The following is a 20,546-nucleotide window of genomic DNA, read 5'->3' as shown; positions in this document are numbered from 1 at the left end:
GGCTATAATCACAAATCCTAGTCGTCTTCAATGTCTTAATCCATAAAGTCGAGTACTTGGTGGCTTGCAATCCACCAAATGAACCTAAACTTGGAATATTGCCACAAACTTCCATGGAAATGGCTAGATCTCATGCATGGTCACAAATAGACCTTAAAGATTGAAACTTTACTACTTATGGGACTTATATGACACTCAGGGTGGCAACCCTAGGCTTAAAAACGAGGTTGATCACTAAAAACCCATTCTTGGGACTTAAAAGGTCCAAAACTCCATTAACATAGATCTAAGCATTCATGAGGCAAGTTGGAAGCTTTTTACCTCAAATGAGTGCCAAATATTGGTGCTATCTCAGATCCTTGAGCTCAAGCTACTCAAGTTCTTCTTCTTCAACTTCTTCTTTCTCCTTTCAAGCTTCTAAACACCAAAATGAGTTTCACAAGGCCAAAATAACACAAGGATGAGGAATGAATGGCTATATAGGGTTTATGAGGTTGGGAGGCTGGTAAGGAGGCTAGGGTTTGAGTTATAATGCTCTTTATATAGTGCTTTAACCCTAAAAATTAGGGTTTAGGGACTCTGAATGTACGTTGGGCGTACTTCTCGTACGTTGGGTGTACGCCTTCAACACCTGCGTCCAAGCAACCTTTTACGTTGGGCGTAATCTCGTGCATGCCACCTTGCATGCATGGTACCTTCTTGACACTTTTCTCCATTAGGGGCCAAAGTTGACAATAACTTCAAAGTGTCCTATCTTCCTCATCTGGGGTCCGTTTTAGAAGCCCTACGCTTCTTACAACTCCTCATTACCTAAAAACTTCCAGAACGTGAACCCAAATCCTTAAAGGACTAAGATGTTGAATTACGAGTACGTTGTGCCAAATCCTTCCTTTCTCAAGGCCCTAACCCCCATGACAACTGATGATTAGGCCGCAGCCCCTAGCAGTGAAGCACTTTCGGAACCAGGTGTTACATCTAATGAACTAATAGTCAAGCTAGATACTTTATTACCAAAAAGTGATGAGGATGGAAGGAAATCTCTGGATCTACTATCTTCTCCTTGAACCTTCTAGCTCCTCCTTTCCCTTCTAGCTTCAAGAACACACAAAATCATTCAAGAATGGCTCACACACTCACAAAATGCTCTAGGGTTTCGTGGATTAGGGTTTAGGACTTGGAGGCTGGAAATGAGGCCATAAGGTGGGGATTAAGATGCTTAAATATGGTGCAAAACCCCGAAATTAGGGCTTCACTCTGGCAAACCTACTCGCTGAGTTGAGGGCTCTCAACTCGTCGAGTAGACTACTTAAAACCCCACGTCCATTATCGTTTCTACTCAACGAGTCTGGGGCTCCCAACTTGTCGAGTAGCTCTACAAAAATAAATAAATTATAATTAAACGTGCACCAGGAATCAGACGTTACAAACACCGTCGTTGATCATTTCCTCATCCCACCACCGGTGACACCACCATCTGTGTACATTAAATGCGTGCCACCGCCATTGAGACAATCGCCCCACCATAGATTCTTCTTGACTCCAACTAGACTGCACCACCACACAAAATCAATAGTGTAGGTCATCATCTATCCTTGATCTAGTTTTTCCAGTTAAAACCATTATCGACGCTCTATGTCTTCGTCTCTCCCTATATGTATTTTTTCTATCTGTTATCTACACATTTACCAACCGGCCTTCAAGTGACCGATGCTCGCCACCTTCGTCCTAGCCATCTCCTCCCACCACCGTCGTCCAAGCCACAACCGGTGAGAAATTGACGATAAATGGATCAGTTTTTTTTTTTTTTGCTTTATATCCATGTAGGGTTCATATAAAGATCAATTTTATTTGTGGGTTTGAATTTGTAAACCGATATCTATTGCTGAAATATTTTTTTTTCTTAATCTCCATCTCCCTTTAGGCACCTATATCTTATTAGCGGTTGGATCTTTTAGCTTTCCCAATTCACCGGTCTTGATCCCTTCAAACACAACCTCTTCAGTCAAATGAATATCGTCTCTTCCCTAATGAAGGTATCAAAATTTTTGGTTCTTGGCTAACAACTACAGGTAAGGTCTTTTTCTCAATGTATTTTTGTTTTTTTTTTCTTAAATGGTTTTACGGATTATCTCTTTGTGGCTTTGATTTTAGGGTTTTTTTTGTTCTTGTATTGACTACATTTGTTGATTTCTTCAGTGATATTCATATCAATAAGTATTTCGTTTGTAGTTTTTGAATTTAGTGGTTCATCAATAACTAATTTTTTTATGAATTTGTTAATGTTTGTAGTTGTGCGACTACTTAATCATGAGAGCTTTCTCTATATGGTAAATTAGGACTTGTCAATAATGCTTGAGAGAATGTCTTTTTATGAGGGTGATTTGATGCATATAAACTAAAGCATTAAAAAGTTTGCATCTTTTTTTACGTATTTACCCATAGTTTTTTCCCACTTTTGAAGATCTAAGTTTGCTACAGACTCAAACATTGTTGATGTTACCACCTTGAAGATTACTAGATTAGTCATTGAAGATCCAAAGTTGGTTGTGTTGTCTCATTGTTTGTGTAAGAGGGATATGTTGTTCGTTGCTATTATCTAGATTGTACTTGGGTTGTCATTTGCTAGTTTTTATTTAATAAAATTCTTTTGCTTTCAAAAGAACTTTGAATATGCACATTCTAGTGATATACTCATATGTCCATTTTTGCTAAAAGTTCTTATAGTTAAATGTTAAAAAGCACAACGCTCTAGTCAAGTTGCCACTTTTTTTTTCCAAAAGAGTTGCACCTTGTAACATTAAGGTTATGAAGGTTGCTATGGAGAATGCTGCTAATCAATGTATATTCATTATATAAATACACCTTCAATCTAATGTGAGAAATATTAACATATTTTTATTGATTTATTGCCCTAACTGCATAAATGGATGTTGAAAATGATCATGAACAATAATCAAAGAAAAGCAAGAAAAATAAGTTGAAATACAATGGTGAAACAAAGCCAAATGAAGTTGACGGCTCCATATTTTGTAATATTTTATTATTACACAATTGTATTTCTAAGTTTGTTTATTAATTCAATCAATTCCAGTAGAATACATATATAAATATTTGGATATGTAATTATAGCAAAAACACAAATCTGCATATATGTATTTCATTAATTTTTCAAACATCCCATTTTTTTGGAAGATCGAATGTATTAATAAATTTCAATTATTTTCTTTTTGAAAAACATTTTTTTAATAAATTCATAAATTTGCAATTCTATTTTGAAACTTTTAAGTTTATTTAAAAAAAAAAACTAAAAACATGTTTTTTTTTAGAAAACAAAATTTTGATATTAAAAAAAATTGAAATTGTTAAAACTTATTTTTAATATTTTTTGGAGTGGTTATTTAATGTATATATACGTGGAAGTTGTCTATTTAGGCAGTTTTGCATGCATTGAGAAATCGATTTTGAAACTGAAACAAAACAGTTAGCTCTACTTAAATTACATATATAACCTTATAGTATATAGGTAATGATTAATAATTAAAAGAAAATAAGAATGATGCGTAAAATTGTAATTGGTTCTTTACATTTCCGCAAGATATATGTATTTTCGCATAAGCCTTCCCATATATATATATAGGGAAGAGTTATATGGAAAATGAATGATTAGGGCAACACATATTTGAACCAATGAAAACATGACAACACATCACTTCCACAATAACTTCCACAATACATTACTTGTGAAGAAAGAAATGGACACGTGTCATTTGATTATTGGTTCCGGTAGATGTTGCCCTACTTATTTGTTTTCCATAGAACTCATTCCTATATATATATATATATATATATATATATATATATATATATATATATATATATATATATATATATATATATATATATAAAGGTTCAAATGAGAACCAAAAAAAGATTAAGAACCCCTAAGAACCACTTTTTTTGACAAATTATAATTAAAATTCATTATTATGTATCAGATGTCAAACACTCAAGCCCTCAAACTCTTTCAAACTCTCTCACCAAACTTGAAGAACACACCAACCTTACCACCATCTACCACCAACCACCACCGTTGTTGCCGCCTCCTACCACCGGCCAACCACTTCCATCAGATCTGTATGCTCCAAACGATTCCATATCTACATTTTCAGTTTCAGATCCACGATTAACACCACTAGATCTATGATTTTCTGTTCCAGATCTACAAGTTCCGAAAAGCAACGAAGATCCACCACTATCGTCAACGATTGTCACCGCTGTTATCTTCATCCTCTGATCTCCAGTGAAACACGATCACATGTGTCGCCTCCTTCTCATCCTCTCTGATAATTGGTGAAAACTACTAGATTTGATACAAATCTGATGTGTTTAAGGTTACATCTGATGTGTTTTAGGTTACATCTCAAATGAAACATTATCGTCTACGTCACATCTGAGCTTACTCACACTAGATCTATCATCTTTGTTTCCTCCACTACAAGATTAGAAGTTTTCTGGTCTAGATCTATGATTTTTGCCACCACAAATGTCTAGATCTGCGATTTTTGTCAACATCGATGTACAGGTATACAAGCTCCGATGGGATCTGGTTTTGTTTTCTTCAAGTCTTAGATTTGGTGAAACACTGCCAACTTGTCTCCGTCTTTTTCTCTCTGATCTCTGGTGAAACACCACTAGATCTACATCAGGTATGTCATTATTTGTGTTGATTATTTTTCCTTTTGTTAAACTGTGAATTTAATGTTTTAATCTATTTTTTTTTTATTGTTCACTTTTCTTAATATTAGTTTTAACTACTATTAAGTTGTGAATCCAATGTTATTAATACGCGAATCGAAGTTTATGTTCTTATTTGTTATGATACTTGCATAGATTTTTGTTTCATAACTTAGGTTTTTTAGTTGTTATTTTGTGAATTTAATTTAAAATGTGTTATAATGTTAATGTTTTCTCAAATAATGTGAATCTAGGTCTTTTAAGTTGTGAATTGTGATGTTTACATGTTTTTATTGCTTTTTTAGTCATGTTGATATTAGTTTTAAATGTTATGAATAAGAAAATGTTAGTTTATGTTGTGAATACATGATTTGTTACAAGTTTAAGTTATGAATATATGATTTTTTTTTTATAAGTTTTAAGTTGTGAATGCATGTTTTATATTTATTTTTCTACTTACATCTATTAAAGATCTCTACGGTGCATTTTTTTTATCGTTTTTGTTCTTCTGTTAAGGTGTGAATTTAATGTTTTAATCTCTCATTTGTTTTTTATAATCTTAGTGTTAACTTCTATTAAGATGTGAATTTTTTGTTTAAACTGTAAATTGACTATATAAGATGTGAAATTTGTGTATTAAATTGTTCGTTCATTGTATTAAGCTGTAAATTTTGTGCATTAAACTGTGAATTAATTGTATTAAGAGTGTTAAGTTGTTAATATGGTTGTAAATGCATACTTTTTGTATATTAAACTGAGATTTATTATACTAAGCTATGAACTTTGTATATTAAGATGTGATTTTTGTGTTTTAAATTGTGAATTGACTACATTAAACTATGATTTTTTTTTGTTTAAACTGTGTATTAATTGTATTAAACTATGAATTTTTTGTATTAAACAGTGATTTTATGTTTTAAACTATGAACTGAATGCATTAAGCTATTAATTTTCTATATTAAACTGTGAATTTTTTATATTAAACTGTGATTTTTGTGTTTTAAACTTATTTTTAGATTTGGTCTCACGGTCTCACAAAATTAGCATGGTCTCAAATGAACCTGTATATATATATATATATATATATATATATATATATATATATATATATATATATAAGGTTTAGGTTCTATGGAAAACAAAAAACCCTAAAAACCCTAAAAATGCATAAAAAAAATACTTAGAGATCACAAAACTTTTTTTTTTTTGAATTTTTTTTATAAAAAATCGCAGCTTTTTATAAAAATTCGCTGAAAAAAAAATAAAAAATCAGTTTTTTTTTATAAAAAAAAAAGTTTTTTTTCAATTTTTTTTCACCGATTTTCTTTAAAAACCTGCGATTTTTTCATAAAAAATGTCAAAAAAAAAGTTTTGTGATCTCTAGGTATTTTTTTATGCATTTTTATGATTTTTAGGGTTTTTTTGTTTTCCAAATAACCTTTCCCTATATATATATATATATATATATATATATATATATATATATATATATATATATATATATATATATATATATATATATATATATATAGAGAGAGAGAGAGAGAGAGAGAGAGAGAGAAAGAGAAAGAGAGAGAGAGAGTTGGGTTCAAATGTTTCTAGCAACTATTGTATTCCTAAATGCACCAATCAGAAATTAACAAATAATAAAATAATTAATTAATTCAAAAATGGTATTTCTGGTTTTTTGCACCTTGCAATTAATGGGGCCATTTAATAAAATCTTTGCAATTAAGGAAACAAAATAAATACCTAATCTCTCTTTTATAAACACCATCTCTTTTCTCCCCTTATTATCTCTTCTCTGTCTCTTTATCTAATTGTACATTTGCGTCTTAATAACCCTAGCCAAATCGTCAACCAAGAGAAGCCCAAAACTCTCCACTCCCGCCGACTATCCCATTATTGAATCAAGTAAAAAAAATGCTCCTCAATTATTTCTGGTCTCCAATGATTGATTATTTCACTGGTAGATTGACGAATTGGGTTTCATCGGATGGACCTTCAATCGCCGTCCTCTTATCCACCGATGACAAATAGCTTGAAGAAAGTCTTTAAAATATGGTGATTTCATTACTTCTTTGACTTTCTTTTGCTGTTTATATGATGATTTTGAGAAATTAATTTGAGTTTATTGTAACCAATTCATCAATACGACCAAGAACCAACACATAATCAAGATGTGTTGAAGCTTTCACCTTTCTTCAAAGCCTAGGGAAGCTCGGGGACGAAAGATTGGATGCAATCAATGCACAAGTGAGTATCTGGAACTATAAATTTGTACATTTGATTTTTTTTAAATAAGCCATGAATTTCAAAAATCAACCACTGAATGTTTTCATTAAGCTGCAAATTGATTTTATGTCTATACTATCCAAATCGCTATTTACTTCGTTTTTTTATTTGTTTGTTGTTTTTGTTTATTTATCTTAATTTTATAATATGTGTGTATAAATAATCAAGTGGGTTTGGTGTTAAAAGCTTATTGTTAAACAACAAATTTAAGTAATATTTATATTCATAAGTTGCACATTAGGTGTTTGTGAAAATGCCTAAAAAAGAATTTTGCTTTTGCTTTTTAAATCCGTTTCACTTGGTGGATCTTTGTTTTTTTTTTTAATACTTTGAGCTTTGATTCTCTATTATCTATATGTTGCACGAAAGGTGTTTGTGGAAATGACTAAAAGAGAATTTGGTCATGTGGTATGTATTCTGTCAAAACACTTAGAATGTCTATTATTCTAACAGAATTCGATTTCAATCTCCTTATTTGTCAAAATAGGAAAAGTAAAAAAAAAACATTGCAAGATAGGAAAAATGAAATACATTCTGTCAGAATATGCTATCATTCTAAATTATATAGTTTATATTAAATAAGTAATGTTTGTATTCTGTTAGAATTTATTTATATAAATGCATTTTGTTAGAATGTCTTTGAGAATGTTTGTTAACAACAAGTACATTAGCTTCAGTGGTAATACTAACGAGTGATGCATGTTATTCTTTCAAAATGATTTGAAGAAGGAATTCAATATTGATCATATAAGAGAAAGATTTGGAATCGAGTTCAACAAACATATTTTGCAAAGAATTACATTCTTACGATAATACATCACATTTTCATCATAGTTTGAATCAAGTGGATTATTTTGACCATTGATGAAGATCAAGTGTATTTGCTCAATAATTATATATTTAAGAATGTTATTTCTTAATAATTTTATTCATTGTTGATATTCTGTTAGAATATGTATAACTATATTAACTTGTATAAGACTATTGGTTTGTAAGAATATGTATGATTTTGTATTCAAGTTCAGATGTATATGAAGAATATATGTTGAATTCTTAAATCAGGTTAATTACCAAAAATATATGCATTAGAAATATATTCCGCAAGAATAAAATCTAAAATATCTTTACTAATTAATGTTGCCATTTTGACAGAATAAAATCGGATTTTTAAATTTGAATTAATTTAAAATATTAATATTTTTAAAAATAAAGGAATTAATTATCCCTAAAAATCCGAAAATTTTATTTTTTATTATAGGTTAATTGACTAAAATGCCCTTATGCTGGAATATGTGTGATTATAAGGTACATGTTACCATATTGTGATATAATAGACCCTCAGATCATGACATTTGATTCTATTCTATTCAATGGTCCAGATTTTTGCATTCTGACACACAATAGTTAGTAAAAAACAAAATAACCTTATATATATATATATATATATATATATATATATATATATATATATATATATATATATATCCCTATTATAATAAAAGAATAGTTTTATTCTCCTTTTGACAAGTGTCATTCTATTAGACTTCCTAATTAATGCATATTTTATTCTTATTTTGTCATGTGTCACCCTATTATTTCTCATAATTAATACATGTCATTTGTCAACCTATTTATTATCCATTTCAAATTTTAAATTTCTCACCTTAATTACATTAAATTAATAACAATAGAACAAAAATTAAAATAAAATTAATACAAATTATAATGTGATATAATTTCATATATTTATTTAATTCAATAATTATAATTTCATATAACTAAAAAAAATCTCTTAATTAATAATATATTTAAAATAATTGATTAATAATTTTAAGTTTTTTTACTATAAAAGTTTAATTACTTTTGTAACCGTGGTGCTCACGGGTTATAAACTAATATATATATATATATATATATATATATATATATATATATATATATATATATATATATATATATATATATATATATATATATATATATATATATATATATATATATATACTTTACAGATGGTACGGCCAACAGCATTTTTAGCGTTGGTGAGTGCACGTGCGGTCGTGTGGTCCCTGCCATGCGACTCAATTATAAAGCTTCCTTCAACACAACACTATTCCCCTCGGACCTACCTTGTAATTCTTCGCTCACGACTCACCTTTTATTTTTCTAAATAAATTGTATTTTATAAATCCTGAATAATCCAAACACCAAACTTAGACTTTATAAATAAAAATTAACAAAAAAATCCGCGATAAATAAAATGTATGCGTACACATGGTAAGAATAAATGAATAATAGAACCCGAGGCATCGCTCAGATGCTTATGTCCTCGGTACGTTGATTCATGGACCAATTATCTGATATCAATAAGTTGACATGTATTGTTCTGAATTTGTCAATTCTAGAATTTACTTTTATTTATACGAATAAACGAATTATAGAACTAGTGCATTAGTATTATTATTTATTTTTATTTTTTGGACTCTGTCATGTCAATCAAATATAAAAGGATAAAGTTGAGAATGAAGTAGGGTCGGTAAATCACATGGCACCTAACTTAAATTCGTGGGCCTATGGACCCAAGCACAACATGGCCTTCTTCCTCTTAATGGACTTTATCATTTATTTTAAAATTTATCGGGAAATTATATCATGATGATATTATCTTTGTGACAATCATTATCGTCATCATCATCACGATGTTGGTATAATTATAATCATTATTTTCATGATTACTTAAATTGCAAGGGTATACAGCAAGAATTTTAGCAATCCCTTCAAATTGGAAGTTGTTTGGACACTGAAATGATTGTATGATAATATTCTTAGAAATGTTACATCTATATCAAACGTGTATCACATCGAGCAATTCCACCTTTAACGTTTAAATACTTTATAACGGTTGACATTATTTTAACCGGAGTAAATTACAGAAATGATTCGTATAGTAAAATGAAAACTGCAACTTTAGTCTAACATTCAAATTTTTGCGCGGACATTTCTTATAGTTGCAGTTTCTTGTGGTTTTGGTCTTTTATCTATTTAAAATGACTTTCCTATTTTTATATGATTTTGTTATTATCCAATTGATTAAATATTATTATTTAAATGTATTCGGATTCCACCCAGCCATCCCACAAGAAAATAAAGTCATAAGTATTGCATGTGAATGAAATTTCTAAGTTGGACTAAAATTGCAATATTCATTATACCATAAAAATCATTTATGTAATTTACTCTTTAAAATTATAAATCGCACGTCTAAGTGGTGTCAATGGCGGTCAATTTGATTATACTAGCAATATTTTAACCTTAGACCAGTGGCAGTTCTATTGTTCTAAAGAGGTGCTCGGTGTGGCACCGACAACACCTAAAATTTTGTATATGCAATGGAAATAATTCGATTTTTTTTTACATATTGTGTCACTATGGGGAAAAAAAACTGACAACTACATCAAAAAAAATCGGCTACATAAAAAAAATGTTGACATATTGGATTAACCAAGCCCAAAAATTACTAGCCCAATGCTTTTAATTTTAATCCTATTAATTTTAGCCCAAAAAAAAAAAAGAAATGGGGAAATAGCTCAATGGCATTTGGATAATTTGATCTATTGATCCAATGGGCTCACTAATTCGGCAGAAGCACAAAAGAAAAGAAAAAAATGAGGTCTATGACCTCATGTGTTTACTCGTCGCTCTTGTTTGCTTCCTGTCGACAGTCGACTTCTCTTCTTACTGCCTCCATCGGTGATTCATTCTCATCTTCTGTTGTTGCATTGTTGACTGAGTAGCAAAAATCGAATCCCAATTGCCATTGCTCAATTCAACTCCAAGTAATTATCCAAGCCCTACCCTAATAATGAAGCAAGTAAGTATTATGATACTTTGAACATTTACCAATTTGTTTAGGTTTTTCGAAACTGATATGTTTTTATCTTGACTTGGTCCTTGTATGATTGTTTGATTGTGCTACTTGTATGGTCTTTGTATGACTGTGTTATTTGTTTAGGTTTATATGAAATTGAAATTGTATGTATAAAATGTTAATTTACTTGTTTAGGTTTATATGAAATTGAAATTGTGTATAAAATGTTATATGACATTGAAATTTTTTAGGTTTATATACAATATGTATGAATTGCTTGAATCATTTTTGTAATTTACTTGTTTAGGTTGATATGAAATTGTATGATAAAATGTAAAATATGTATGTTTGTGTTTTGCTTGTGTAGGTTTATTAGTTTGAGTGGATGAAGTGATAAAGTGTTTAATTGATAAGTTAAAGTGTTTGTCTTTAAATTTATGATGTTATAATAGAAATATGTATACTTGTGTTACTTGTTTAGGTTTATATGAAATTGAAATTGTGTATATACAAAACAAACTAACAAAAGTACGTTGTTATTAAAAGTATGATGCTATAATAAAAAAAAATATATTTAAAGTACATTTAATTGAAAAAAAAAACAAAAATAAGATGTTATAAGTACTATAAATTTGAAAAAGAAGTGAAAATAGAACAATTTAATAAACAAAGTAATAAAAGTATGTTGTTATTAACACAATTACAAAAGGTATTAATAGCAACATACGTTTATATTATGTTCGACCGGGAAAAAAATGGCAACATTAAACAAAAGTTATTAATAGCAACACATGTTAATATTCTCCTTTTCAAAATTTTTTTTTGATGCCACAATGTTATGTGCGATTATACAACAAAAGTGAGGCATTTGGTACAAGCATCGATTTGGTAAAAATAAAATTTTAAGGGTTATCGATTTGATTTTTGTTTTTAACCAAAATAAAATCGATTCATATCATGACATCATTTTCATGGGTTGTAACCTGACATCGCTTTTATAACATGTATAAATTTTACTTGCTTAATTATTTAAGATTTCTAAATTTTTATTGTACTTCTTGAATTGGGTTGTAACTTGTTGGATAAAAATTGTTAATGTGTCTTTGTATATTATGATAGATAAAAAATTTAATTAACAATACAAAAATGTTTGGAATCAATAAAAATTTCATTTACAATTTAATACTTAATTATATATTTATTTATTATTTAAAAACATATTAAATATAATAATATTTTATTCTTTAGAATTAGATATTAACTAGTAGGCTACCACTCGTGCTTCATGAGGAATGAAACTTACGTCACTACGAAAATATAGGAAGTAATCTATAAATTTCTAATAAGTACAAACTATTTTTTGTATTTTTTTTTAATATATGAACCGTTCCTATTAAAAAAATACACACCATTTTCTATATAATACGGGAAAAAAATTTGTAATAAAGACTTTTAAAAAAAACCTCTAAGGATTAAATGTGACAATATCCAAACCACACTTAAACATAAGGGTTCTTTTGTAAAAAACAAAATGTTTAGAGACTAAATGTAACAATATCCAAAATCTTTATGGTAATTAATTGCATTTAGTATATATAATACTCTTTCCGTCCTAAAACTATAATTCATCTTTCATTTATGGTTTGTCCTAAAATAATAGTCCATTTCTGAAAAAATAACATTTTTACCAAAATATCATCTCATTATTACTTAACCAACTAAGCATTTAATAGAGCATTAAATGCAAAGTAATGACAATAAAGTTAGTGGTAACTAATGTTTCCTTAATCTGTGCGTGTTTTTTTGTCTGTCGACAATAATTTTGGAACGGAAGGAATATAATATTAATATATTTTTAAAACAAAAAAATATTTCACAAATCACTGAAAATAATCATTCAAAATTCATATATATATATATATATATATATATATATATATATATATATATATATATATATATATATATATATTCTAATAAAAGACTTCTAAACATGCCGCATGACCTTCTTAGAGACCCACTAAACGCCCCGTGTCCTTCTCATATTCATCTCAATTTTATTTTTCCGCTCAAATTCCAATTATGTTTTTAGTTATTCTTGATATCCCAATAAATTAGGTAAAAGAGTTCACTTCCTTGGCAAGAAATCAGTAATCGCTGAAAAGTTCCTAATTTATAGAAAATTTTGTTTCTGAAGGCATCCCATAAAATCAACATTGTCGATTGTAACCAAATCATCTGCATACTTGAGTCAAGGATCTTCTTCTTCTAACAAAGAAACCCAAGCCTTTTCAGCACACCACCATCCACCATCATTTCTTTTCCACTTTGTCTGTTATCTTGTCCATTTCACCATACCACCGCTTTCCCAACACACCTTTACCATATATGTCATATGATTCCTATTCCTCTTCCTCTTAATCTATTTTCAGCCTCTCTCTCTCTCTCTATCTCTCTCTCCCTTTGAAGAACTCCTTCATCTCTGAAGATCTCAAGAAGAGGTCGATATCCTGGCTCTTCTTGGGTTCAAATCAAAGCTAGAAAACAGGGTGAAAAAAGTATATTTGAATTAATTTACAATTATAAACTTCATTAGCTTTAACTTACTATTAGATTGTCGATAATTTTATGTTGTAACAAACACATCAGGTTTGAAATTAAAATCTTAAAAGCTGGTAATGTCAAGTGGTACATTAATTTCTACTTCTTTATCCATCAGATTGGTTTTGGTTCTAATTTGCAGTAGAGTCTTTTCACAAATACATGACTCTTATGTGGGTATAAACAAAGGGCATGTTGTCTTTTTCCAAAAAAAGGGCATGTTGTGACCAAAGAGGAATTAACACCATGCCCTACAAAGTTGTAACATCCTAATGATAAGGTACTTCAAATTTCAACCCTTTAATTCATTTATATTGCATTTGGTCCCAAAGTTCAAGAACTGTATGCAAAAAGAGGCTTAATGGCATTTTGGTAATTTAAGCCTTTAGAGTATGCCAATGATACATGGTGTACGTTTAGCGTACTAGGGCACGCCCTAGTAGGTTGCGCGTACATCATTGTATGTTAGGTGTACTTCCTAAATGGGGAAACCCTAATTTTTAGGGTTGGCTAGTATTTAAGCATCCTTATGGTCTCATTTCCCTTCACCTTATTAACCTCCACCTTCTCATTTGTGTTGTAACCCTAGAACCACCTTATGAAGCCATTTCAAACCTTAAAGTGTGTTTTTGTGTGCTTAGAATAAGAAGGTAGGAAGTCAAGCTCATCTTGGAGGAGTGGAGCACATTGGATCTGGAACTTATTCTTCATTTGCAACCTTTCTAAGGTATAAAGTTTGCAACTTTATCCTTCAATCATGTAGATCTAGAAATGGGTGTTTTAGTGATGCTTTTTGGTCCCAAATGTCTTATCTTGAGCATGACATATTCTTGACGTTTTGAGTTGTCATTTCAGACCCTAGGAGGGGTCCTAAGTCATAAAAGTGAGGTCCCAATGGTTAGTTTTGCTCCATGCATCTTGTAGAAGGCCTTAATGGATTAAGACCTTGATTTAAGCTCTTAATAGATATCTAAAGTCATCAAGTTGGAAAATTTAGGACTGTAGAGTGTATTTTAGCCATGGATCTAAAGTTTGGTCGTAGGAGCTTAAGCCATTAAGCTCTTAATGGGATTTTTGGGTTGCGAGGATACACTACGTATACTCAGTCAACCACCTCGATGGTGGTCGACTGCGAGGGTTTAGAATACGCTCATTGTACCTCCAGAGTACGCCCTGCGTACTTGCACTAGGTCAGCGCGGATGAGTTAACTCGACTGGGTTGACTCAGTTGACTTAGTGGGTTTGACCAGTTGACTTTGACCAAGTTTGATCTTGAGGGTATTTTGGGATTTTGATGGAAATTGGTAATTTGGTGGAAATAGGTGTCAGTTAGAGAGTTGAGATTTGGAGTCGGGACCTTATCAGTTTCTTTTCAGCTTGCGAGGTGAGTTTTCATCACTGTACTTGCGGGTCAAAGGCACTAATGCCGACCCTTTGGATTGATATTCTGTAATGCATGCTATTGTGCTGTAGTGATCTGTTAGATCGGTATCCTGATATATAGGATGTTGTTATTCTTAGTGATCAGTTGATTTGTCTGTTGTCTGTTGGTTGACTATATCTTTATCTATTATGTATATGTGCACATATTTGGTTAGTCGTTGAGGCTTTACTGCTCTGTGCATGAGCCAATAGACCGGGGGGCATTCCAACTCGATGGTTGAGTGGGTCTGAGGGTATTCCATCTCGAGGATGACAGGACCCGTTGTGTATTAGCATTCCAACCTGATGGTTGATGGGTATGGGGTATTCCAACCCGATGGTTGACTGGACCCATAGTGTATTGGCATTCCAACCTGATGGTTAAGGGGCCTAGGGTATTCCAACCCGATGGTTGATCGGACTGACATGCTGTTATTGTATATATGTTATTTGGTTATGTGTTGTTTTTTTGGGGGAAGCTCACTAAGTGTTAGCTTACAATTGTGGGTTATGTTTTAGGTACTTTAGATGATTGTAGGAAGGCGAATACATGACCATACACATCCTCATGTTTTGTACTTATGATTTTGGGAACTCTGATGTTGAAATGCTTTTGAAACTATGTTTGTAAACAATTTGTGAATTTGGTTGGTTTTAAAAAGTTTAAATTTGTCATGATTTTTATAAGTGTTACAAAAGTAGTAAGTAATTATTGATGTATTGCTTAGTGAGATTACTTGTAATTAAACTTTCATAATTTTAATGGCATTAATTTTTTTTTTTGGTGTTTGTTTATTGAAAATAAGCAAGAGATATCACTTTGTAAGAAACCCCATCACATAGATTGTTGGATTTGCTCTTTATGAAAAGAGAATCACTGAACTTATCCAGGTTTGAAAGGACAAACGGGAACTAAAAAGTGGTAAAGAGAATGTAGAGGACTCACAAGACAGCAATGATGGTTTAAATGGAAAATCTTTGTTTCTTTTTAACTATTTAGCGTCAAATAACATCAAAGAAATAATTGTTTTTAGTTTCATTTTACATGACCATTTAAAGATATAATGTCACACCCCCGAACCAGAACAGTGGAAACGTCCAGGGGTTGGGTGACTTCATCTTGTAATATCATCACAGTGTAAATAATTGAATCAAGACAACATCATCATCACACATACAATAGTACAACCATCATTATTTACATAAGTGTGTTGGATTACAAATTACATTCCAAAATAATAAGTATATGATGATAACAAAAATACAACAAAATCCATTTGTTTTTGGTGACCAACCCACTTAATGATTTCCTGAGAATACAAGTTATTTTGAAAATGGTCAACATATATAATGTTGGTGAGTTCATAAGCATGTTTGTAAGAAAAGTTTTGTATCATTGGTAAACTCCAGAAAATCCGATTTTTTCCGCAAAAATTGTTTGAGCGTCTTGTTTCAAATCTTGTATTATAGCATGCGTGTTCATATTTTGGAAATGTATAAAGAGAGAGTTCCCAAAATTACTATATTTTCTGTTGTAAGTAAAATGAAAGGTATTGTGTTTGTTTCCCAGAAAATCCGATATTTTATGTCTGTAAAAAGAGTTGTAGTCTTTAAACCATAAGACTTGATTGTAATAGAATGAATAGCTCGTATGTGTATCAAAAGTATAGTATATGTATTCCGTAAATTTTACAGTGGAGTTAATCTATATGTGAGTCGTTATAACCATGCTTGATATGACTGATCTGTCTGTCATGATGCTCTTCAGGCGTCGCTTGTTTAAGGTAAGACGTTTGTCACCCTAGACTGGCATAGTTTAGCTATAGCGAACAGCTTAGGTGCAAGGCTGTCAACCCGTATAGATCTATACACAAACTCTCGCTCCCCCTCTAGGAGACTCTGGTTATGACTACAAGACTTAAGGTTGTACACCAGGTAGGTACGAATGAAAGAACGTCTCACAAGAACCTTAACTATGTTTACGCGAATATTGTAGCACATTATTTAATGTTTTAAATAACGTTTTCATGTATGTATTTAGGTTACAAGGCCCAATGTGGATGTACATGAATGACTGAGGCCCAATAAGCATGAAATGTGTATACAAGGTCCGTCGAGCATGTAAATGGGTTAACAAGGCCCAATAAACATGTAAGGAGTATACATGACATATCAAGCATGTAAATGGGTCACTAAGGCCCAATAAACATGTAATTAATGTATCAGCCCCAATAAGCATGTAAATGGGTCAATAAGGCCCAATAAACATGTAATGAATGTATCAGGCCCAATAAGCATGTAAATGGACCACGAAGACCCAATAACATGAAAATGGGTAAACAAGGCCCAATAAAAGTGAGAATGACGTACTTAGCCCGTTTGTTATTATATTGCTTGTTTTAGCTCAATTATTTACCAAAATGACATAAAAGGCCCATTTTTTTTTGTAAAAATGACATTCTTGGCCCATTAAGGCGAAAATTTACAAATCAAGGCACATTTTTGGTAAAAATGACACTTTAGGCCCATTAAGAACGAAAGTTTACTTTTAAGGGCTCATTTTGTATAAAATGACATTTTCAACCCACTTTTGATAGAAATAACATTTTTGGCCCAAATTTAATAGAAATGACATTTTCAGCCCATTTAACCGAAAATTTTCATTTTTGGCCCATGTTTGTTTAAAATGACAATTTAATCCATAAAAAGTCAATAATTACCTTTTTAGGCCCATGAACCCGTGAATTTCTAAATAAGACCCATTTATGTGAAAAATGACAAATTTGGCCCATTAAAACTATGAAGGCCCAAATAAAAGCCCATTTTGTGAAAATTAACACTTTTGGCCCCTTTGAAACCGTGAATATCATAAAGATCCATTTTTTATTTAAAAATGACTATTTTGGTCCTCTCAAAACCGTGAGTTCATAAAGGCCTTATATTTTGTTTATTTGTCAAATATGGCCCCTTATACAGTTTTATTTAGTTTTCAAACATCCTTAGCATGTTTAATCCTTTCAACTTCATAGTAAGTCACATAAGATGGTTTAGTTTACAAACATCACCAAGTTTAGTATATATTTCGAGTTTGGTGACGGTTTAACATGTTTTCATAACATAATCACAACATATAACATGAAAACACACATATACATGCATAAATACATATATCTACCACAAAAGCAACTTGTATCCTCCCCAAAACATAGTAAAAACCGAAAACAAGGGGGGTATGAACTCACATTGGTGGTGGATTCGGTTTTTAAGAGAGATTGAAGGAGATTTCAGTCTAGCAAGCTCCTTTGATGAGATTTTCGGTTCCTAGAGAGTTCTAGGAGCAAGAAGGACGAAATGGAGTGTGCATGAGTAATAGGATTAACATAAAAATGAAGTTAACATCTTGAATGGAAGTAACTTACCAAGAATGATAAACTTTGATGAAGTATCCTTGAACACACACACAAGCACACACAAAATTTGAAGAGGAAGGATGAGTGAATTGTTTGTAGATTTAGAGAGAAATGGGAGTTGAAGTATGTTGAAATGAAGATGGTGGTGGGAGCTCCTATGGCCTAGAATATGAAGAGAAGAGAGAGAGTGAAGTGGTTTTTGCATGGAGGTTCTAGTTTAGTTGCATAAATATATGTTAAACAATAGCATTGATACTTAATGGTTATTAGTATGGTCGCAACATACTAATCACCCTCTTATATTTCCTTTTTTTTGTTTTCTTTTTTTATAAAAACCGAGAATATAGATGGGGTGAAACGAAAAAGAAAGGTTGGGCTTGAATAGAATAGCAACCCCAGATGTATGGCCTAATAAGAAGTCTTCGGCCCATCAGGCCTATACACTAGTTCTCGGCCCAAAAGAGGTAAAAACAATGGTTTTTTGGCCCAATGAAAACAAATGGGTGGTTTTCAGCCCAATAAGGCCCATGAGGAGTCTTGTGGCCTAAACATTAATGTTTAATGAATTTTGGCCCAATTAGGGCCCAAATGTGGATTCTTAATCCAAAATAATCAAGTTGTGGGTTTATTGGCCTATTAGGCCCAATAAATGATTCCTGACCCAATAAGAGTTTAATCTATGATATTAGGGTTACATGCCCAAAGTCGAGTGAGTGTAGTGCATTGAATTAGGTTTAGGGCTTCACGTGTGAGTTTTGATTTGAATAGTTGTTTTTGAAATGAATAACATGTATAACATCAATCTTAGAGTTACAAGATACATCAAGAGTTGATCATACGTAGATAGAATTTCCTAGCCAAAAATGCTAGTTGTGACACCATCCCCCCGTTAGAAGGAATTTCATCCCGAAATTCTTTTAAAAGTTATTATTAGAAACTAGAGAAAAGGTCAGGGTACTTTTGCATCATTTGGTCTTCATGTTCCCATGTGAATTCCGGTCTGCGCTTTGCGTTCCATCGAACCTCCACAATCAGAATGCGGCTTTGTTTTGTACGCTTCACTTCCCTGTCCATTATCTCAACCGACTCTTCGACGAACAGGACATTCTCATTTACGTCGATCTCTTCCAGGGGAATGACGAGGGTTTCATCTGATAAGCACTTTTTCAGATTCGACATGTGGAACACGGGGTATACGTTGCTGAGCTCCGCAGGTAGCTGCAACTTATATGTCATTGGACCAATTCGGGCAATAATCTCGAATGGTTCGATGTATCGCGAATTTAGTTTTCCTCGCTTCCCAAAACGGATCATCCCTTTTCACGGAGAGACCTTCAATATGTCACACCCCAAAACTGATAACGGCGGAATACGTTCTGGGGTGGAAGACGTCATGTACAATATCATAACATTTGCATAATAGTAAAAACAAGCAACAACAACCATTGCATATATGTAGTAAATTTAATTACAAACGTGTTCTGTAAAGTTTAATAGACACCAAAAGTATAACAAAATAAAAGATGGATCTTGTATGTGCTCCATCTTCTCCAAAAGCTGCACCTGTACCTGACTATTTTTGACCTGAGGATACAAGTTATTTTGAAAACGAGTATCAGCATAAAGCTAGTGAGTTCATAAGAATTTAGTGTCTTTGTTGTATAAAAGTGTTTTCAAGAATAAAAACAGAAATTTATGTTTATAAGTAGTAGAAATCCCTAGAAAATCCTATATTTTCCAGAAAAATACTTTGTAAGTTAAATCCTTTGAGTTGTGTGTAAGCATTATCATTGAGAACCTTCAGTTGTAAAAGTACAGTAATAAATCTCATGTGCGTAACATAGGTGAAGAAAAGTTATGCCTGTTAATAGTAGTGGTGGTGCAAACTTCCATTAGTATTAGATATTTACTTACTTCGGGATGTTAGCTTAGACTTAAGTCTTAGTGTATTATGTTGAACAAAGGTGTAACCCCTCATGTAACCAGACTGGAGTGATAATAGAGAACCCGATGACCTTCCCGGTCATACGTAGTGTAGTGATGTAGTGCCACCCCTGGGCCTAGTCGGCTCAGACTGTAGCTAGCAGTCGGGATGTAATAGTGTCTGGCCCGTATAGATCTATACGTGTAGTGTTTCCTTCCTTCTGGAAAGCCCTGGTCACATGGTGTAAGCGCAGTAGAGTGTCTTATAGAGGGATAGTGTGTTATACTCTAGA

At 31.7% G+C, this 20,546-nt stretch overlaps 1 protein-coding gene across 1 annotated transcript; it reads right to left on the bottom strand.

The window, feature by feature from the left end:
* Window positions 1–19,260: 19,260 nt before the first annotated feature.
* On the bottom strand, window positions 19,261–19,644 carry LOC145050463 (uncharacterized). Its single transcript, XM_078998707.1, has one exon. The coding sequence runs from the start codon at window positions 19,642–19,644 to the stop codon at window positions 19,261–19,263; it is 384 nt and encodes a 127-aa protein (XP_078854833.1).
* Window positions 19,645–20,546: the final 902 nt, after the last annotated feature.

The sequence above is a fragment of the Lactuca serriola genome, chromosome 5 (genome assembly GCF_051521515.1).
Source record: "Lactuca serriola cultivar US96UC23 chromosome 5, Lser_US96UC23_V15, whole genome shotgun sequence".
Classification (NCBI taxonomy): Eukaryota; Viridiplantae; Streptophyta; class Magnoliopsida; order Asterales; family Asteraceae; genus Lactuca; species Lactuca serriola.
This window is presented reverse-complemented; position numbering and strand designations above follow the sequence as displayed.

Bases quoted from the DNA above. Each gene is read 5' to 3' on its own strand.
- LOC145050463 (XM_078998707.1), bottom strand. From the start codon at position 19,644: ATGATCCGTTTTGGGAAGCGAGGAAAACTAAATTCGCGATACATCGAA.